The 22,802-nt window shown below is 37.0% G+C and overlaps 1 protein-coding gene and 1 long non-coding RNA gene across 2 annotated transcripts in view; one reads left to right on the forward strand and one right to left on the reverse strand.

The window, feature by feature from the left end:
* LOC128813827 (uncharacterized) overlaps nucleotides 1–10,242 on the forward strand; it is a 44,441-nt gene extending 34,199 nt beyond the window's left edge. The window contains exons 2-3 of the long non-coding RNA XR_008439192.1: nucleotides 1,671–1,828; nucleotides 9,968–10,242. This is a non-coding gene — a long non-coding RNA (uncharacterized LOC128813827). The remainder of the gene's footprint in view (nucleotides 1–1,670; nucleotides 1,829–9,967) is intronic.
* The window catches only part of CACNA1D (calcium voltage-gated channel subunit alpha1 D), a 169,022-nt gene that overhangs the window by 31,381 nt on the left and 114,839 nt on the right, over nucleotides 1–22,802 (reverse strand). The window contains exons 24-37 of the mRNA XM_053989201.1: nucleotides 21,700–21,806; nucleotides 20,520–20,607; nucleotides 19,943–20,050; nucleotides 19,724–19,776; nucleotides 19,316–19,462; nucleotides 18,428–18,629; nucleotides 17,188–17,346; nucleotides 16,394–16,504; nucleotides 10,834–10,917; nucleotides 10,420–10,503; nucleotides 2,156–2,194; nucleotides 1,611–1,739; nucleotides 817–882; nucleotides 336–427 (exon numbers count right to left, since the gene is read on the reverse strand). Coding sequence (XP_053845176.1) covers nucleotides 336–427; nucleotides 817–882; nucleotides 1,611–1,739; nucleotides 2,156–2,194; nucleotides 10,420–10,503; nucleotides 10,834–10,917; nucleotides 16,394–16,504; nucleotides 17,188–17,346; nucleotides 18,428–18,629; nucleotides 19,316–19,462; nucleotides 19,724–19,776; nucleotides 19,943–20,050; nucleotides 20,520–20,607; nucleotides 21,700–21,806 — 1,469 coding nt within the window. The remainder of the gene's footprint in view (nucleotides 1–335; nucleotides 428–816; nucleotides 883–1,610; nucleotides 1,740–2,155; nucleotides 2,195–10,419; nucleotides 10,504–10,833; nucleotides 10,918–16,393; nucleotides 16,505–17,187; nucleotides 17,347–18,427; nucleotides 18,630–19,315; nucleotides 19,463–19,723; nucleotides 19,777–19,942; nucleotides 20,051–20,519; nucleotides 20,608–21,699; nucleotides 21,807–22,802) is intronic.

Here is a 22,802-nt window from a genome sequence, read left to right on the forward strand (position 1 = left end):
TTTCATTTCTTCAAATTATCACACAAGTTGCACTTCTAAAGATACCAGTAAGGGCAGAGTCTTTTGCAGCTCTCCCAGTGCTCAGAGAAATTGATGTCTGGGTTGTAGGTTTGGGCTCTGCCTGAATTCCCAAAGGAGGAGTTTCACAGGAGCTGTAAGGAGTTTAGTTCTGTATCACCTCCTTAGAACCCTCTGTGCCAAAGGGCACTCAGCACACAGCCACAAACAGGAGATGCTTGTTGTGCTCAATTGATCCTCCCTTGCAAACATATTTCGCACATTTTTCATAGATCAGTGAAATGGGATGCACTGAGTGAGAGGTAAGGTTTGCTCACCTGAAGAGAAGAAGCACAGCTTGGGGAAAAGTCTGAAAGTTGTTGTTTCTGTTTATTTGATTGTTGTCCCTCATGGCCACTTTTCCAAATACCTGCAATAAACCAGAATTTTGACTCTCATTCCAGTGACCTGTGCTGTTAGAGGCTGTAGGCCTTGAAATCTAAACTTCCTTCAGGATGCATGAAATTTCACAAAAACACTTTCATTATACTTTAGATTTTTCATGAGAGTCACATAAGTGCAGCAAATATATCAGATATACAAGGAAAGGAAAAAAGGCAGCACACCAAGTTCTTCTCTCGTGTCTTTTGGAATTTCCTGATCAAGAAAATCAGAGCCAAATAAAGATTTTTCCATTACTCTGAAAGCTCTGCCTTATACATAGCACTACTACCAAAGGAATGTTTCAATAAGCAACTTAAGAAACAAGTCTCAGACAGATCTGTACTGTAGTTTACTGCTAAAAAAATCTCTAATTACCTGCATTCCAATGACAGCATAGATGAAGAACAGCATGGCTATCAGAAGGGCAACGTAAGGCAGAGCCTAGAAGGGACAGGTGCATTGTCTTTTAATAATCTCACACCATCATTTCTATTTCAATTTGCAAAAGTAATTTCTCTGTTCAACACAGACTTTTCCAAGGTTTTTCTTCCTATGCAAGTGCTTAAAATGTTATTACCTGTCATTCTTAATACTTTGCTGCATGCAATGTATACCAGCTTCATTGTATTTTAAATTACTTCTGCCAGCAATCCAGAGGGAAAGATCATCTTTAGTGTTTTTGATTTTACTTTCATTACTGATTCTAACACAAAAATACTTCATTCTGTACAGTCACAGAGTTTCATTAGCTTCACATTCATCAGTTTTCAGGAGCAATGATTCAAGTATCTATTTCACTTATGAAACTGGTTTTATGTAAAATATGTGTTAAATTCTTCTTTCCCAGTCACCTAATAAAAATGTGTGGAAGTATGAGACCTATGTATGTCAAACTTCTCCCATCTCTTTTAAATAGGCCAAATATTTTTTCCAGAAGTACCATAGAAACCTCACAGTAACAGCTAAAATTAAATGACAAAGAATGACCCTCAGACTCCCAGAAGTACTTGGTAAAATTAATTTTGGCATTAGTATGCAAATTTATTGAAATATGTCATTATTGATAACACTAAATCAAAAAAATATTTTTGCATTCTACAGGGTGTTGCTCCATAAAATTTGGTGCATAAATGGTTGCAATTATAAAGCAAATAAATAACTGTGCTAACCTGAAATGACTTGATAAATGTCCAGAGTAATGTTCTGATTCCTTCTCCTCTGCTCAGCAGCTTCACCAACCTCATCACACGGAAGAGACGGAAAAAAGTGATGGAGATCCGAGCACTGTCCTCAGAGTTCTGAAGAGCATCAGGAAAAGTCAAACCAAATACAAACTCAAACATGCAACACTTCCAGAAAAACAACATAAAATGCAAAGGTGGAAGAGGTAAGATTTGGAAATGTATCTCAAGAGCCTGTTCACCTTGATAACCATGATATGAAAGGAAAAATTACATGCTGAAAACACAGGACCTGTAGAAATGCTTCACACACCACATGCATTTCCAAGTTTTCTGGTTTGTTAATAGGATCATATTGGGTTTGTTTGTAATAGACTCCAATAGAACACTGACAATGAATGCAAACCACTGCATAACACCTTTGCAGTCAGACAGGAATGAAAAATACAGAAAAACTTGGTGGAAAAAAGACATGGTAAAAAGAATAAACTCAAGTATAGGTAAAACCACTGGGGTCACTTTGCTGATCTTACCCCAGACTCATCAGTTGTGACTGTTTCAGTTGGCTTTGGCTTTAAGAAATTAAGAACATTAAATATTAAAATCAAATAAAAGATTAAAAAGTTAGCTTAACCATAAGCAAAATTAAGAACATTTTAAATTTCAAAATGAAAATTAACATCTTTCAACTCAATATATGTCCCGAACAAAACATTAATTCCCTTATTAAACCATCCTCTTATCTATTCATGCTGGCTAACTCATTCTAAAACACTGTTGGCTGACTCATAATAAAAACTGCTGGTATAAAACATGTTTAAAAGATTCAGTGGAAAGTAAATACAAAATAAAAGATCCACTCCAATGTAGGCCAAAAAACGTAAGCCATCAATTTCCACAGATTGTATGAAATCATAGCAGGAAGCCCACCTAAAACTCAAGAACAAAGCTTTGGGGCCAAACTGGCCTTTCAAGGTCCTTTTCTGCTCTGCTCCTTTTGAAGATTAATTACTGCATCACTGGAATCTAACCAGAGTCGAGTAATTGTGTTTGATATCACACCAGGAGCTCCCTTACAGCAAAGTGAATTCCCGTGGGGTGGCTCAGTGATGAGCTCTGGGTCTTGCAGCACCCAAAGAGGACAAAGGGACACACACACGTTCTTAGCCCCACGCCCTGGAGGCTGAGCCTGCCCAGCAGTGCATGAGAGGCAACTCTTGAACTCTCTCCCCACACCTGAGCTGAGGGAACAGGATCAGGCATGGACAAAGGGATCAGGATTTCACTGATCCTTTTGGAACAGATCTGTGCAGCCCTCAGGTGCTACAGCGAGCAGAGAGGCTCACATGAATTCTTGTTCAAAGAGCCAAACTCGGTATGCTGCAAGGAGCATCTCATTTTTCTCCTTTTATTCTCTGTGTGATTTTGAAGAAACTTTCCTGAGAGCCTAAATGGTCACACACTTTGCAGAGCAGGCAGCAAAGCTTAAAGGACCAATGTTCTCTGCTTGCTTGCGCAATGACAAACTCGCAGCAGCTTCTTCCAAAATTGGAGTGTCTTTAAAAACATTTATAGCACTAGAAAAAACAGGGTTCTGGATGTTAGATCCCAGTGATGAGTCTTACCCTCTTGCTTAAAATATCCTCCTTTTATAGAGGCACCTTTCAACAATTCCTGTCACTCAGAGCAGCAATGAACACAATGCCACCCCAGAGCTGCTCCCAGCACGCTGTGGATGCACCAGCCACACTCAGTGCCACACTTCACCTACTCAAACCTCACAGACTGCTGGTACTCAAGATAAAACTTGAGGAGAAGGAAGGGAAAAGAAAGGAGTTGATTCTGTTGAAAATATATTATGCAAACTTATTATGGCAAAGAAAAGCAACAAGAGGTAGTGCTTTTAAAAAATCAGATCATTATTAAAATACTGATTGTGTTCTCTATTACTTTTTTCAAAACATATTTAATATAAAGGCATCAAGAGGGGAAAATGTGGTAAAAATAGTGGTTTGCTCAACTATGTGCAAGTTACGTATGGATACTTTACTGCTCTGTTGATAGGATATCAATATATTCTGAAACAAAGAGGTTTTTCACTGTATGAGGGATTATTACTAAATTTATGTATTAAATTAACCAAAACCAAAATCTCCTTATTATACTTCAGCAAGCAGAGTATTTGTAAAACTGGCTGTAACACCTAAACTTTATAAGAACTTATATAAAATCGATGGAAAATCTGCTGCTAAGGGAAGACAACTGCTTCATTAGAAATTCTCTGTATATTTCAACAATTTGAAATAAAATCATCAAAATATAATTAAGAAAAAATTCATTATCACAAACACCATAAATGTCAAAATATCACAGATCATGGAAGCCATCTTGCAAAGCTGCCTACCTAAATCAATCCCAAACCTGCACCAGTGCACACAGACCCACATTGCTACTGACTTTTTAGCACAGAAAAAAATCCTTTAAATCTGAAGCTTTAAAGAAAAAAGATTTAAGTACACCTTCTGCAGATGAAGCCTGAAATGTCATATTAATCTCTGGTGACTGACTCAGGTTGAGCTTGATACTCTCTTAAATAGCTAGCAAATTACTTAATTTGCTTTGGTATTTTGTATGATCAAAAACTGAACATAGTATTTGACAGATAGAAATCAGATTAAATTACAGTATCATCACAAACTGACATTAAAATAAATGAAATAAAATTTCAAATTTCCCAATTTGGCATTTGGGAATTTTCCCCACTGCATTTTATGGGAGCAGGATGGGGCCCCAAATAAGTTAGCATCAGTATTAGGATGTCAAAATATAATGGGATAGATAACACCAGAAAAAGGATACTTTGGTCCTTCATATTTTTATTTAATCACTTTTCCAAACAAAAAAATTAATGAGTTTGCATTATGTCTCAGTTATGAAAAAAAAAATCTCAAAAGGAAAAGTCAGTAAAAACAATGTTTTCTACATATAACCCTCTTAGTAATTACTTAATTCTCACTTTTAAAAATGCAGAGGTCAGATTACCCAAACTATCAGTTCTAGTAGAGCTGCTCTGGAATGATGATCCCTCTTTTTTTTTTTTTTTTGTCAGGAGGTCACTGAAGGGATTTGTGTTTGCACAGTGGCGTGTGCCCAGGACTGCCCAATGCACACTCCCCTCACAAATCCCTCTTCCTCAGCCTCTTTGGACTAAGAAATCCTAATTGCCTGTTTCTGATGGCTCATCTGAGGCTGCTGGGGAGTGTTAGGATGTCATATGCAAGAGATTACGAATTATGGACACTGGAAAGTGCAGGCCAGTAATGGAAAATAAAACCACTCTGTTCACAAAAAGCAAATTGTACAATAATGCCAAGGTGGAGATAAATGCTAGAAACAAAGTAAGAACTCCTAATGCAAGAGGAGTTTTTCCTACTGAAGCTGAAAGCATTCCTCACTGGGCAAGTGTTTTGGGTTTGACATTTTAGGGTGTATCTATTTTTTACCCTCTTTGGCATTTCCCTCTAATAATACAGCAGCTTAGTTTATTTTACTGATAGCAATTTTAATGAAGCTAGTGTAGTGATATACCACAAAAAAAAACCATTATTCATACTTATTTATAAAGGAAATGCTCATCTGGGAGACAAAGTTAATGGTTACACGTGTCCATCCAGCATGAAGCAATGCTCAGATCTGGGGAACTGAGATAAGGATAAGACAATCTTCAGCAACAATAAGACAGACTGACAAAAACAGAGTGTCTACTTCCTACAGATAAGGGAAAACCAGACAGTCCCCAGGCACACAGCCTGATTTGCAGCCCCAGTGACATTATGTGCACACACACACATAAGAGGGTGGTGCATTTTGATTTTGTACATGTAGGGAAGTATTAGAACAGACTTGAGACTGAAGGGGACAGGCTGAGCAGAGGGATGGTATCTGCTGACAAGAAGGTAAATAAAATTACCTGTGCTCAGACAATCTACCTCCAGCCTCCTCTTTCCCCTCATTTTCCACCAATCATTCCAATGCTACTTGGTCCCAAATGCTTTGAGACTGGCTGGTCATTACTAGGATTTTTTTGTCCCCCAAAAACTGGGACTGTGTGATTCCTAAGATGACAGGTGTGCTTCTGTCTGCTACAAGTCTGGTAATGGTCACAGCTGGAATAAATAGCTTCTGCTTTCCCTGCTTGGCTGACAGACACACTGCAGTGAGGGCAGTGAGCACAGACACTCCCTCGTTGTTCTGCCTGTTCTGTCCGCCATGGACCAGCCACACTCAGAGCCCAGGTCAGCAAAGCACTTCATAGCCTTGTGATTTTGAGCCAACCCTTAACTACTTCAAATAGGCAGTAATACATGATTTTTCTTTTTCACTTAATTGAAGGGCAACACAACAGTTTTCTTCCTCAAACAATCCCAATCCTCAAAAAAATATAACTAATGATCAACCTACATTTTTGACTCACTGATGAAAATGTCTGCAACCAGGTACCAATTTTGGTCAAGTACTAATGATGCTTATGAAAAATTTAGCACATTTCCTAAACAGGAACTCCTTGTTACACAAATTTTTGCAACAAATGTTAAAAATAAACATCCTGACTATAAAGAACTTCAGTGTCAAACTGTGAACAGTGTGAAACAGATTGGATCATGCCTTGGAAGCAAACTCTGTGCTTAAACAAAAAATAAATATGGTGACAACCAGTGATGTTAGTAAATGGTGGTGGTCAAAAGCTTCTTTTTTACATATTGTGCCAAAGGGTCCAAGAGTATGTCAGAACAAATGACACATGATGATAATGTCCTCATCACCATAATTAAAGAAGGAAGCATCTGAATGATGAACACACATGATGACAATAGCATATATAAAAAAACATTCAGGTTGCCAAAATATCTCCAGAAATGTGTGCTGTGAGTCCATGTGCATAAACACGCACGATTTGTTCTGAGAATAGTTATTGCAATTCAGATGTGAGCAAGAAAATTTCTTTGTGGTCTTATCAGTGCTCTCTATATTCCCTGTTCAACATGAACCAAATGCCCGTAGACATCAATTAACTAAAATTTTAAATCAATGTGAGAAACCCCTGAAAATATTTTTATAAGTGTCTCTTCTCCTGTAAAATATGTATTTAAGTTCTAAATTCACAATTAATATGTTATTATATGATAGCTAATTTAAAAAATTATTTCTGTCTCCAAATTAGATATTACAACACTGCAGAGATTTGATATTGCACTAAGACTTCACACTAATGAAAGCAAAGCTGTATGAGAACACAGTTTTCTGGCCCACCCTTAAGCCTAAAGAGAGATGTTTGCAGAAGTTTACAAACTATATCAACAGCGTCCAAAAATACAAATTACTAGCACCAACAGCTAAGTTCTAATATATGATAGGGTGCATAAAATTGTACTCAAACTAAATTGGACTGCTCTTATTCAAAGTTGAATCCTGAATCTCTTACAGGAGGCAGACATGGGGCTTTACTCCACTCCTCCACACAAGCACAAGATCAAGAGTCAAGACAGAATCTTGGGTTTTCCTGAGGGACTCAGGAGGAAGACATAAGTGCTGTTCCTTTAAGCCCTATTTCAGCAGAAAATCTGAAGGGTTTTTTTATGTCAAGAATAAAATCAGTCCTATAAAGATGGCATTAATAATTTACATAAAAGATGAGGAAAGGGAAATCTCCATTTTCTCAACATTTTGGCAGCACGTGAATGGTAAAAGAAACTTAAAGAAAAAATGTGAATTAAAACCTTCACAACCACTACTGCAACAATGTGATCATGCTTCTAAGTCATTCAATGTTGGTCATCCAAATGGCTTCTGAGCTGACAAGTAAGATCATTTCTACACAGTCAGGCCAGATTGAAACTTGTATGTTATTTCCTTTTAACAACTTATTTATTCAGATTTTATTTCCAATTTATTTCTCTCTCATTCTCATAAGTTATATACGCCCCTCTCCTAGACTGGACTGACCACACTTTGTGTCTGCCAATCATTACTCTGCATTTTTAATTGAAAAATAACCATTTCTATGACCACACAAGATCTTGCATGACATGTGAAAGTTTCTGAAAACAAAAGGCCACAGAACCCAGAAGTAATTATATAGGTTTTAGTAGTGATTTTAATTTTTTTTATTGCTATACCACATGTATATTTACTTATATATACTTGCCTCTAATAATTTCTAAAAATAAAATGAACATGAAAACCAATTAGGTTCATAAAAGAAGGAGGTTGAAGGAAGGGACATTAGATAAAAGAGTAAATTAAAAAGATAATCACAGATAATATTTTATTTCCAGAATATATGTTGCTCTGAGGTGGTTCATTTCTTGCCTTGGTCACTGATCCAGTCCTTGAGAATGCTGAGCAATCCTGTAAATTGCTCAATACATTAAAGACTGAATTCCACAGGCACCAAAAATATTCAAATCATAGTAATTTCCTGGATTATATGAGAATGGGAGGTTACTGGATCAGAAAAATCAGCCTCAGGGAAGCATATATATTCCTATAAAATGTTTAAAAAGTTAACAAAATAAAAGCGATGACATTTATTTTCCAGTATTTAATAGTGAAATCAAGGCAGTGTGTACCTAGACAGTACAATCCATTCTCCTTTAAAAACTGGGTCAGATGCAAACCTATTGTGTGCTAGAAGAGCTCACTGGCCTTTGCACAGGATCTAAGCATCCCCAGGTGATGCTGAGCTGTTTCCACAGCACGGGGCAATCCCATCTGTGATCCCATAGCCGTGTTTAATTCACACTGAGGACATGAAATGTTCACACTCATGTCTCCTTTGCACTGCTCAGTCAAGATGGTTCTGCCCCTGCCATTAAAACTGTGACAAGATCTGATTTTCTGTCAGTGCTGGTGATTTACCCTGCTCCAAATCAGCCCTCAAACAAGTCTGAGCTTCCTCAGATTAAGAAGTTTCTTTAATGGGAATTTTCACAGGTGCTGTTTGAATCATGCTTGAAATCCCATTGGAAACAAAGTCTCATTAGCATCTCAGCAGAGATGTACATTTCCCAGGATCACTGCCAGCCTTAGAAAACAAGTGCAGGTGGAATGGCACAATTCAGAATGCTGAAAAAATACTGAGGAAAAGATTCTGAAATACTGGATTTGGATGACAGAAATTTACAGTAAACTACTCAAGCAGGAATAGTTCAGTAGAATCAAAACAATGAAAGTAAAAATCTAAGAAATTTCCTTGGACACTCTGCAACATTAAATGTTTCATGTTGAAAATGGGAAATCAAGACCAGAGATATGTGTTCTTGACTTGCACAAACAAAGCACAGAAAAGTGGCAAGACCAGAAACAGACAATGCTTAGTACACAGAGAGTCTGCTGTGCAAAAGTAAAAGAAATCAAAGATGAGCATTTTTTTTCTTGTGAGAATAACATGAAAACTAAGAAATGGCAGTGCTGGTTGTTGACTGTGGTGTGTACTTATCTTGGATATCATTACTTGGTCTCCAGAATATTTTCAGCTGTGAGAACTGCTAAATCCCAGTGTTTACAAGGAGTGCTGTCCAATTAACACTGTCCATACACTGCTGAATACAGACACATCTGCTTTGGTCATGGAAGCACCTCTGAGCTGTCCCTTAATCTCTTCACAACCAAACACCTTTTGCAGTTATGAGGGAAAGCTATTCTAAATGTTTGGTCTTTTTACTCTGCTCAGATACTGTGCTCACCTACCCCTGTACTACTGTGAATGGAAATTGTGGGTAAATTGCAAATACTTGAGCTGTAAGTCTAAATGCAAAAGTTTTCTGGGGAAATAAAACACATCCTAAAGTAAAAGAAACAGAGGGGAAAAAAACTAATCAAAAATAAATCAGAGGCAGCTTTTAAAAATGTGCTCCATGAAGAATAATTATACTTAAAGAAAAGTCTCAAAGGGACGCTGCAGTTCTGGGCTGACTGACCCTCCCTGTCAGCTCAGGTTCCTTCAGTTCACAGAAAGATCCATCCCCACAGAACTCAGAAAAATCAGTCTGAAGTCTAAAGGTCAGGATAAAGCTTTCTGCTCCCATGTTCTCTCATCTTCTCCATTTTCTTTCCAAAAAGTCAGTTAATCATTGTATTCTCACAGTTTAACACAAGACCAGGAAGCAATTTCAAGATGAATCTGTTGCTCAAACACCTGTTATGTGCAATGGCCATCAGACAAAATTCTGGTAAATGATGGAGTGTTCCAAGTACTTTAAGAGTAGTTCAAACTTCCAAACACTTACTGCAGGATATGAAAAGCAAAAGGACTGGGAAAAAAATAAACATTCTCTTTTCCACAGCATGGAAAGCCCAACTTTCTATGTGACCTTCTGCTACCTCATGAGATATGAATGCTCTCCAAACCCAAACCTCTCACAGAAAAAGAAATCATCATTTGTTAAACCAAGCCACTGAAAACTTACAGAAACGTGAATTATCTTGGTCAAGTTACCTACAAAAAGCAATAGGCTTCAAGTAAGATAGTAACATCAGCTTACTTTTTTTTAATATTTTCTGTGCATATATAGAAAAACTATTTTTATTGTCTCACTGTGCTGTGTGCATGTGCAGCTATACAAGTATATAAATAAATAACAGCAGCTTGTACAAACATCTGTATCAGTGTTTTGGTCTTTGATTCCAAGATTAAACATACTTTTATAAAAAAGGACTTTTTTGGGATTAAGTTTACATTTTCTGTATTTCTTGATGACAGCAATTACTTTTTAGTGCATGAACAGTTGCTACTTACATTAACTTCTGTAATAGCAATATCAACGACGCTACCAACAACAATTAAGGCATCAAAAGTGTTCCATGCATCAGTGAAATAGTGCTGTTAGGACAAGCATTCAGCAGAAAGAGAGCAAGAGAAAAACACAAACAGAAAAAGAGAAGAAAAGGACAGTGTTATAACACAGAAACACTCTAGGCTTTTCTGATGTACCACTATACAATCTAAACTTTCCCTTTCATAGCTAAAAAGGATTGGTAGAAAAAAAAGGCTATTTATTTCCCATATCAACATAATTGACCTATGACTGGTCTGTACTCAAAACTTTAGAAACATCAGATCAAAATCTGTGACTTGTCCAGATGATGGAAATAGTGGGGAGACAGAGAAAGAGAAGTAGGGACTGGGGAAAGTAAGCTGGGATATACTCACATCAGCTTCACTGAGAACGACGTCTACTATGCTGCCAATAACGATGAGGGAGTCAAACGTATTCCAGGCATCACTAAAATAGCCCTGAACAGAGCAGGCAGGGTGCAAACGTTTGTGATTACACATGAAATGTCAAATATTTGCATACTTCTGTTTAGTTTTGCATAAACAGAAATTAGTTAAACAAAACCTGTGGTCTAATGAGAAAACAAAACAAAACCAAACAATATTGCCTACTGAAGGAAAAGCAACATATATGTGCATGTGTGTGTATATATATAATTATATATATACATGTACAGACACACACACAGACACACACACACTCTACACATGCAGAACACACCATCAGATAAGCACGATGCTGGCAAGCAAGCCATCATCCAAAACTGGCTTTGGGCTTCTAGCAAGGCTGAAAAATTCTAACACATATACCCTAATGAGGACAACAAGACCCCTTTCATTATATTCCTGCAAGACCAAGCCAATTGAAAACTCCTTATCATCAAGGATTTTCTGATAGTCCTATCTAAGTGGTTGGTAAAAATATTCAAAGGGTCACGTCTCATCAGCAGCTAAACATGCACAGTAATTAATGTGAAACTGTGCATAAAATTTAGAGAGCTGACTTAATCTTCTATTCATAAACTAGGTTTAATATAGGAACTCATCCTACATTTGCAGTCAGAGGGTGATTCTGTAGCCAGTGAAGCCAGTGAACCACAGCAACCTGAACAATTTCTTAATGTTTTTGGTTGGTGCAGCCAGTCCAGTGTCTGAAAACTCATCAATTTCAGTGTCTGAAAATTTTCATAAATTGCTTCATCACCCTTCTGACATTTTATGCCTTTAAATATATTCCCCACATGTGTGTTCCTGGGACATGGCTGCAAAGGGTTATAAAGGTCTATAATGCAATTAGCTGACTGTGGGCATAAAACAGCACGTTTGAGCAAAGAGGTACTTCAGAAGAATCCTCCAGGTAGGTTCCAGTGTGGAACAAATCAAGATGTATTACTATTGTTAATATAACTATGGAGACCAGAGGTTTCTTCAATATGTGGCTTTTTCCTACTCATTATAGAAATTCAGAACTGCAAAAGTTGCTGAACTTGCTCTTTACCTCATTCAGATATATTAAAGTATCAGTCTACCATGACTAAGGAAGTGCATTACATGAGAAAAGCTGAAATGTACATTTTGTACATGTACATTTCTTGGTAATTAATTTTAAAATACTGACTTTTCAGCCACTATTGAAGCTCTAAAATAATACATTTAGCAAGAAGTTTAAAATTACAAACATGCTAATCTAACCTTATATCTAGTTACACTTTTTATTACATCTTTGCTCTAAGATAATGTTTTAGCTGAGTAGTTTAAGTTATTACAAGAGTTGTTAGCAGAGAAAAGAAAAATCGGTTCCAAAACCGATTTTAGAATTGGACTGATATTTTTCTCAAGATTTTAAACTGTTAGAATTTCTAGTAATTTCACAGTTTAATGCACCTGATTACATTAATATTTGAAAAAAGGCTTATTTTGAGTGGAAATTTTCTCTTGGAGACTATGAGAGAGCTGCTACAGTAGACAACAGCTCCACTTTCTTGGAAAGGAAGCAGGGTCAGGAAAAGCTCATTATGTTTCTAATGCTACTTTTTTAAAACACAAACTGCTACCATCATTCCTTTGTCTAAGGAAGGGGCTGAAAGAGGAAAATAGATCAGAGTATTGTTATCTCTACAACCCTTTGCACTTCTCTGGTTCTTTGGGATCAACCATCAATTCCAGTTTTGGGGCAAACCCAGTGCTCTTGGATTTGGCCTCCTGAAGAAATGCCTCCACTCCAAAGAGCTCTTGCACAATTCCCTGCTGCTCCCTCCTTACTCTTCCTGCTCCTGGGAACAAGCCATTCCCAAAGTTTTACTAAGAACCACACTGAAGCGCCCCAACAATACTGAAATTTATAATCCTAATGAGATTAGCAGCTGCCAACCAAAGAAAGGGAGCTGCTCTCATCATATTCTTTCCGATCCTTCGCATTCTTATTTCTAAGTATCTTTCCTCATTTTAGAATAGCAATATTTTTATCTATATATACACAAAAGAAGAGACTCTTGGCAAACAGCAAACACATAATCAGCACGATCCTGAGCTGTGCTATCCGCCTTTCTCCACAAAGGAACCAAAAAAGTTCCTCCAAATAAGGGATAATTTCAGCTATAGAAAAAGTTACTTTACTAGTCATGCTACAAGATAAAGCACTGAAATAAAAAAATCACATTTTGATTCAATACAGCTAAAACACTTTACAGCTAAAAAAATTTACACATTTATTTATTTATTTTATGAAACCTTTTCCATCAGTATAGACAAATATTGTTCAAACTAATATGTAAAGCAAAAGCATACAAATAAACGAAAAACTAAGAGAAAATAAAGATGGTTTTGGAAAAGGGAGGAATGGACAAGTCACAGCAAATAAACATCATGCAAATAAGTTGTTTTCACCACTGCAAGGACCCAAGATCAATTCACTTACTAGCCATCTTTCCTTTTTTCTTACAAAAATCTGATGTAAAACGACATGGAAAATCATTACAAGTTTAAGCAACAACTGGCTACCAGGAGGCTGTACATACGGTATGTGTGGATGGATTATTTTTTATTCCATAGCTGGATTTTGTTTTGAACGTCACTGAACCATGCTGAGTAACAGATTTTAGCAAATGTGAGGAAAAAGACTTGTTCTTTTAGTTTATATTATGAAAAATTTGCTCATTGAGAAATGCCAAAGGACAAAATCACAAACCCTAGGGAATAGGTAGGCATAGAGAATTAGCAACAAAATATGTTTCCATACATCTACCACATAAATATTTTAGTTGTTTTAGTACTCTCTTGGAAAATTTAGGGCCTCATTCTACAAAGCCTTGTGTGATCCAATCTCCCAGTCAAGTGTGCCAGACACTCAGCATCACCTTTACTACTGAGCACTTCTCCAGGCTGTATGTATTTCAGAGCTGCAAGGCAGTCTGCAGTGCCTTGGATTTACACAACACAATATCATAGGAAGAGCATCAATAATTTCTAGTAGCCTTAAGTTTATATGACCAGCAAAACCAAAAGATCACCGTTTTCACAGGACTTTTGTCTGCATATTAAGGGGACACTGTCAAGCAGATGAGATAAAACCTAACAGGTTTTTAGCTATTCTTTTTTTTACAGAGTTAAATGGAGTTTTTATTTGATGTTTTGAACATCTCTGAAATAACTTTTTAAAGGCACAAAATTAATAACTAAAACTTTATTCTGTCAGACTAGCCTAAGAGACCCACCCACCAGTGACACAGACTAGAAGAAATAGAAGAAATTTATCCATGGACCCTAAAGCAAAGCATTAAGTTTGGTTTCAGATTGTTCCTACTATTAATAAACTTTAATATGAGTTAAAGCAATTAATTGTTGTTTTAAACATGCATCTATTTTGAAATTTAGATTAAAGATATTAAAATTCTGCTTAAGGCTGCTAACTGATTTTTGATTATTAATGAACTATGTAATATGTGTTGCCAATAGGTTTTGTTAAAGAGTATCTGATAATTTAAAAGGTTACAATCTCCAAAGAATAACAGGAACAACCTTAAATGTACTTTACTCCCTTCCTGCTCATTAAGTCTCTTCCAAAATTCTGATTATCTTTAAACCTTGTCCTGCTAATTAAAAAGTTTAAGGTGTTCTGCACCTATGGGGGACCAAAATTCAGGAAAGCAGACCCTTCCACTGGCCCTGCTGTGTCTGCCCTTCAAACTCTCAGGGTTCAGATCCAGGGATGTCTCACAGTGAAAGCATCCAGTCAGATAGAAAGCATGTTGCAACAGAATTAAAGCTCAAATTGTACAGAGTCTTAGAGACCAGTTTTAACACATTGCATTTGCTAACAAGTAGGAAGCCCACAGTACAAATGGAGCACTGTGATTTGTACACTCATGATCAGACCACTGTGTTTGGCATTAGCTGCTATTTCTGACTACAGTCACAAGTGCATGGAGAACCATACAAGGATTCACAATCTTCTTTCAAAAAGCAGATGATAAAATGCAGCAAAGTCCTCTGTGCAAAACAAGGATATAGAACAGGAAATACAGATCAGGAAACACAACCAGCATACTCATGACACTGTGGTCCACACAGCTGAGCTATCTCCTCTGGGGCCTCATATTGTACTATTTTTAATGTGAAACCCTTAGCCTTTAAATAAGATAGCTGACACAAAAATACAAATAAATTCATTAGAAATGTACAATGGACTGGACAGCGCAGAGCGAGACCACGGGAGAGCGGGTAAACATTCACCCCGAACTCCACAGTTCACATCTCAACACCAGATCTCAAGAGAGGGATTATTTCTTCACTTCTGCAGGCAAAAATAAAGCTGGCTTTAAACCAAGTAGCTCGGGCTGTACAGCCAAGCTCAGTACTAAATGCAAGCTGAAGAAATAGTTTTGCAGGTGTGGAAAGCTGCTGTGCACCTGCTGCAGCCTGAGCTGCGGGCAGCCGTGCTGGGAGCACACAAGTGCCCGGCTCAGAGCAGGGGCTGCCCACAGAGCCAGGGCTGCTTCACACCAGCAAAGGGCACAGCTCACAGCCAGCCCCACGGGCAGATAGCCTGGCTGCTCTAAAAGAAGGGCAATGGGAAAGAAAAAGTACCAGCCTTGGATAGTGAGAGCAGTAAGCTCCAAATGGCTCATCTGGCTTCTTTCAAATTCCAAGTGTAGCAAGTGAACATGTCTTACTCATTTACATAGCCCAGAATAAGCATTAATTTCATTGTACTAAAAACAAATTTAGTCTGTTTGTTCATCATTAACTTCTGCACTTCATAAATGCAGTATGAGAACTGAACAAAAAGGCTGCATTAACTGCCACAGGATAGTTTTATCTTTTTTTTTTCAATTATAGTTACCAGTTTCTCTTGCAAGTCTACTTCTGAAAAAGTGTCTGCATCATTCATATTGACAGTGTCCCTTTAAAACAAGCAATCAACCACTCAGTGTGGGGCCTTCTACCAAATATTATGTATATATAACTGAAAACATAAAAATCTATAAAGGCTATTGCATATGTAAATTATTTATGCTTATGTTTGTAATACTTGGCTATATTTTATAAAGTAAAGAAATCATTTTGCATTTTAAAATGGGAAATTATACAGGATACAGGTCTTTACTGGAGATCAAATTAGTGTCAAGTAATGAATATCGTACCCAGAACAGGAGATGTGGTAATGTTGTAACAGGAAATGATTTATCTGATTTAGAAAGGGACATTTTCATTACCTCAAAATATTCCAGATCTCATTAACCACTTTGTTAGATTTTTTTTCTGATATCTGTATGTCATTTCGTGGAGTTACATTTCTATTGTAATTTCTCTGATAGATAAAGGTGGGTGGGAAATGTTAGTTCTTTTTTTTCTTCAAATAATATACAACAAGTGTGAAACTCATCATACTTAATTCCTGTGGTGATGACCTAATTAAAGCATATCTTAAACTTACCTTGGGTTTGAATGCAATCAGTTTCAAAACCATTTCAACAGTGAACACTCCTGTGAAAACCATATTCATAATGTCCATGGCATCATTAAATATCTTAGACTGTCCATAGTGCTGTGAAGAAAAATAAAACACTTACAAAAGTAAAGGCTTTAAAATATGAAGTGAAAGTAAGGCAGCCTAACACAAAGTTGACAAAAAATCAGCATAGGAAAACATTTTCTAGTAAAATGTATGAAGCACATCTATATAAATGGAAGATTAGCTGAGTATCCCTTGTCAAGCACAAATCTGTTTAAATTTATTCTTTTTAGGCACAGAGCAGAACAAAACTGTCATTCCTCAACATCCTAAGGGAATCTCCAGAGAGAAACTTCTTCCCTCAAAAGAGGAGTATTAGATAACAACATTTTCCCAAGTTTTATATGCAAGGTTTTAAAATTACACAGGCTTGTGTCACACCTGCTTAGAAAGCCTGAAGTATGGTAGTCACAAAATAACACAGTGTGTAGGAGGTATATTTTTAAGAGGACAGTGTATGCAACTATACTGAAAAAAGCAGATTGATTTTGTGAACTGAATTCAAACCATGCTTTCTCTTAACAAAATTGGAAATACTAGGGAAAGAAAGAGACAACTAGAACATGTCACAGAAAAGTACAGAGATCAGAAGTGCTTTCTTTAAAATTCTACTTCATAAAAAAATACAAGTTGCCATAATTTAAAGGCATTGTACCTCCTATATCCTTCCCCTCAATTTATGCCAACAGCTTCACAAGAGTTCCTGCTTTTCCTACCTGCATAGCCAAGCAAAGGGTGTTCAGCATGATGAGGACAAACATGATGTATTCAAATCCAGTAGAATTCACCACATACCAGAACTTGTACTGGTAAGGATTTTTTGGAATATATCTACGGAGAGGACGTGCCTTCAAGGCATACTCTACGCACTGACGCTGAAAAGCAAATGCAGCAAAAACTGTCAGACTATAATCTAGCAGAAAATCAACTTTTATTATTAAGCATTAATAAAGTGCACAAGGAGCTCACCAATCCTTGATTATTTACAACTATATCTAACCATATCCATTACTCAGCCACATGCCAAAATCAAATAATGTTCATGGAAATTCTGGAGGGTTTTGCCTTTATACACGAATATATTATAGTAAGTATGGGTATAGTACATAGCAGGACAATTAAGTCATCTCTAAACCATGTTTTGTTTTTACTCCCTTGTCAACCACCAATGACCCTGGCCTAGCATAAACCCCTAGAATCAGCAAAATAACCACTGAGAAGGTGTTACTTCTATTAGCTCAGTTAAATTTCCCAGCAAAATCACATATGTAAGAACATCATAAATTCATCTCATAACCTATAATTGCCCAAAATCTTTAGGGCTGGGCCTCCTACTTGTCTCTGGAGGATTTCTTAAAGGCCCTGACTAATGGAGCACATCGTGCAGAAAGAATCCTGGCTACAGTCTTATGCTTGGCTTTTTTTAAATGAAGTGTGTTACAGTCAGCCAGAAACATCTGAAAAAATTTTGACTTATGAGTTTCTCAGTCAAAGGATTAAACAGTAAATGGGGACAGATTTTTGTAATTTTAATCTGAATATCCCCTGTGAATTTCTAAATAAATGGGGCTGAGAAGTGGAACATTTTGAAAACTTGAACTTTGGACACTTTCAGACTATTTGGAACACAAAAATTATTTTCCAGTTCTTAGTGTAAAACCTATCTTTGCCTCAGGATAACCTGGCTGTATTCTTATTAATGTGACACCAAAAAGCAAGATCCTAGGAAGCCAACAAGCTTAGTGGATGCATTTCACAACAAAAACTCTGATGGGTTGGGCTCACAGAAAGGTACAACCACCTGAATACCCAGTTAAATAAATAGCCAGATAGTAAAAAAATTAATAAATACTATGTGTCTGGTGCCCTCTTCTGCCCCAAAGCAGAAAGGAAGCTCTTCATGCATAAACACAAAAGGCTACTTTCAAAGCTTAAGAAATCATTATTTATTTTAACCTGATTTTTGTCCAGCTCACAGTTCTTGTACTCTTGTTCTCCCTGTTCTTGGAATGTAACAATCACAAAACCAACAAATATGTTCATCATAAAGAAAGCAATAATGATGATATAGATGATGAAGAAAATTGAGATCTCCACTCTATAGTTGTATACAGGTCCTACATTCTCGCCATTTGAATCAATGGCTTTGTATAGCAGCCTGAAAAACAAACAAAATTTTATCTTTATTACCATTAAAATGAGACAATAGTAAAATATGCAGTCTCAGAGGACAGGTTTCTGAAATGGTCTGATGTTCACTGATATCATCTTCTATTTACTGATAGTGCTTGCAAGAATACAGAAATCAGAAGAATCACAGCACACATTGTTATATTCTTTTTTTTTCTGAAATAATTAAGTTAATGACCCAACTTTTGTAGTTTTCATGTATTTATTTATTTCCCCAAATAAAATTTTCTCATTTAGGGAAACAGTGAGTGGCAGTTAGCTCTTTCTAGATTTTTCTATGAGTGTACTGCTGTCTGATATTTTAGTAAAAGGTTTACTTGAAGGCCCAAAACTTTCAAATTAGCCTTATTTAGGGGCCATTGATGGATAAGCATCTAGAATTGTTACTTCCATTAGAGCTAAGGAGAAGATCCTTATGGCAAATGTAGCAAGACTGGCAATCAAAGAATACAAAAAAGTTCACCTTTTCTTACTTTTCCTGACATATGGGATAAGTGCCCAGATTTAGGATAATAGGTTTCTTTATTTCCTCCCTTTTTACACCACCACTTAAAACTGCTTTATTGCCCAAAAATGTCTGGTAAATGATAGTGAATTGTTCTGGAAAATGCAACTCTGGTAACAACACTGTGCAAACATGGAGAGCCCACTCACGCTGGCCAGCCTTCAAAGGTGGAGACTGTGAAAAGGGCCATCATAGCAGACAGGACATTATCAAAGTTGAAATCACTGTTTTGCCAGACTCTCTCTTTGACCATGGGACTATCGACATCTCCATCCTTATAAACAATGTAAATCCCTCTGTGGGAAAGAAACTGGCATTAGTGAAATACTGAACTCACCTCAGGCTTACTCAATGCACTATTCAAAGCTGTTTCTTACATTGCCTCCTCATGTTTGTTTTATTTTCTTGCTAACCTGTGTTTTCTGGTGGGATTAAGATGACAATTCCAATTTACACAACCCTAAAGAGCCTGACCCATGCACAATGCCTGCCCATACACCCTGTTTAAGTTATTCAGAACAAAATGTGTCACATTCTTAGACCAAAGATCTCCTCACCGGCATTCCTCGGGGTTCTGTTTTGCCTCATCAGTGCACTTGTAGAATTTTCCCTACACATAAAAACAAAAAGCAATGACAAAATGCAGAATATGCAAAATAAATGCTTTTATACTATGATTGGTTCAGGATGGGACCAGCCCAGTCCCAGCAGCAAACCACCAAGAATTCAATTCAGCTTTTTTTTTCTTGATGGACTGTTAAGTTCTGAGGTCTTACCTTAAACAGCTGCACCCCAATACAAGCAAACATGAATTGCAGCAGAGTTGTAACAATCATGATATTACCAATAGTTCTAATAGCCACAAAGACACATTGAACAACGTGCTGGAAAGAAAGAAAAAATATGTTTCAATGCAATTTGTCACAGACTACATATCATAAAAGTAATTTCTACATTTTTTTTAAATTACTACTTTTCTGTTGCCAACATTACACCTAACACTGTGCTTTGACTCGTTTTCTAAATTTGCCTGTAAGTCTGTTGACACAGACCCACCAACCTCAACTGACTAGAAATTACACAGGCACTATGGATAAACAACTGAAATGCACTGACAGGTTGCTCATCACAGTCCAAATCTGCTCTCAGTGGCAGCTCCTCCACACAAACTGCTGTAACTGTGGGCAGAGCCCGGCTGGCTAACACCAGACATGTTTAAGAATCAATAACTGATTTCTGCCCTTGATCTGTGGACTTCTGCAGAAAATTTCTCTTGAGCAAGAATTTTTAACCTGAGGCAGGACTAAAGGATCAGTCCAACAGAAGTATAACTTTAAAAATAAAAATAAACACCTTAAGTCCTTTTGCTCTGTTTATAGCCCTTAGAGGCCTCAAGACTCTTAAAACTCTGAGAATCTTCACAACTGAGATAGCACTTGATCTAGAAGAAAAAAAAATATACTGTTACTGTTAAGGTAACTGATTGTATTACAGAATAACAATATCCTTGCAAATTCCTGAAATGTGAAAAATACCCCTCCAGCTAGAACTCTCAAGATATGTATACAAGGCATTTTTTTATTCTTTATTTATTCTTTATTATTAGAAGATAGTATTGATCTCATAAATACCATAAGAATCATGTTGATTTCTGGAGCAAATTTAGAATTAACAGCTTAGAAGCTCATCTAAGACCATAATGGAGCAAAATAGTCCCCACAGTATTTTCCAGTGTTGACAAGTTCTTTTGAAGACACTGTGTAAATCCTGTAAATCAATGAATCCTTCAATTTCCAACTAACTTGAGATCAAAAGGTCTCAAATTACTTTGACTCTCTCTGTTTAAGTAGCTAGGACTGCATTTTGAGGAAGTGAGAGTGCACAGTGCTTTAAGGAACACCCTGTGAAACTGAGGTTTTTGTGCTGTAGGTCTGGTGCCAGCAGGGCTCAGAGTGGGGAGCAGCTGCCTGACACCCTCCCTTGCTCTCTTTAGGTCACTAAGGCTTTCACAGATTCTTTTTAATATGGAAAAACCACTCAATGAATCAAGAAGCACATTTAGATTCTTTTACTGTGTTTAGTCTGACCAAACAAAATAAAGAAAACCTCTCCACTACCACTTACTGTCCTGATAAAGGTACAACTTCTCCCCCCTCAAACAGTCTAGCTCCATATTCCCACAGGTCAACTGAAAGACCAAGCTCATAAAATCAGAGTGCAGATGTGACAATAGCTCGAGAGAGGGGATCTAAACCTCCTGAAGCTCCAGGAAACACCTGCTGTACCAATACCAGTCTCATGGGGCTCCTCCTCGTTCTCCTGGTAATTGTGGGAAGTAGTAATTTGTATCCAGCCCATATCAGTGATGAATTACAACACCCTCCATGAAAAGCACTCCCTCTTGCCAGCCCATCCCTGAGCACCGACCCTGCACACCCACACACCGTGGGGAACAAAAGGAGCTGGAACACTGACTTCATTAAGAAACCCCAGAGCAAAAATAAACCATTCACATTGTAAGTTTAGTACTTACTGAATCCCAAATGATACCAGAGAGACACCCACAACCAGCAAATCCAGCAAATTAAAATAATTCCTGCAGAAGGACCCTTTATGAAGGAATGCTCCAAAAGCTGTCATCTAAAAATAGAATTGTTACACACTTAGTCTATATTTCAATTTATTCAAATTCGCATTTAGGCTGTTTACAAGACACTTGCCTGGAGTGTGAATGCATACAATACTATCTCACTTTCTAAAATCCTTTGAGATATAAAACAATCCCTCTACATATATTAAACCTTTCATTTAAATCAGAAAAATTCTGCTCAAGCAACATCAACAAATATGCTAATTGTTTCTGATGTCAACAAATGTTTTATTTTGTGTAAAAACGGATGAAGCTGAGATGATTACCCTGAATTAATTTGGCTCTTGTGAGAAAAACTGCTACAAAAAAAACATCTGACATTTCCATGTTTACTAAACTGTAGGGTCCAAATTCTGACTCCTAATTATTCATACTCTCTTAAGAACTGAAGGAGCTGAGAATGTGCTGCAAATACCTGAGAGCCAGAGCTGGTACAGAAGCAGGATAAGGCTGTCCTAAGGCAGCACTACAAGGTTATTTAGCTTTGGCTTATGGGAGACATGAGTGCCTATCTTGGAATAACCTGATAACCAACACATGTTTTTTATTCTGTGTAATCAGAGGTCTCTAAATTTTGCTGTTCTTTGGGGAATATCAATCATTGCTCTTCCTTTTGGACTTTCTCTAAATTTTGGTTTCTGTCCCTATATTTAAATGAAAAAAGCTTACAAAATGGATCTTGTATGTATAAATTGCAGGTTTCATTAAGAGCCAGTGATATTAATTATGGCTGCAGCCAGCACCTGGGCAGATGATTTTGAGTATCATAAAGATGCATTTGACTCCTAAATCCATGAATTAGACTTCCTACCATAACTGCAAGTAAGTACCAGTTAAAAAACGCTCAGAGGAATCCAATTAAACCATTAGATGCACACTCACCAGCTGAAGAGAATACTGCATAAGTCTTTCCATAGTTATGGATTAAGTCTAAAACACTGAAACTAAAAACTCATAACAAAAATAAGGATACCTCTGAAAAACAC

Source organism: Vidua macroura, chromosome 13, assembly GCF_024509145.1.
Source record: "Vidua macroura isolate BioBank_ID:100142 chromosome 13, ASM2450914v1, whole genome shotgun sequence".
NCBI classification, from domain to species: Eukaryota; Metazoa; Chordata; class Aves; order Passeriformes; family Viduidae; genus Vidua; species Vidua macroura.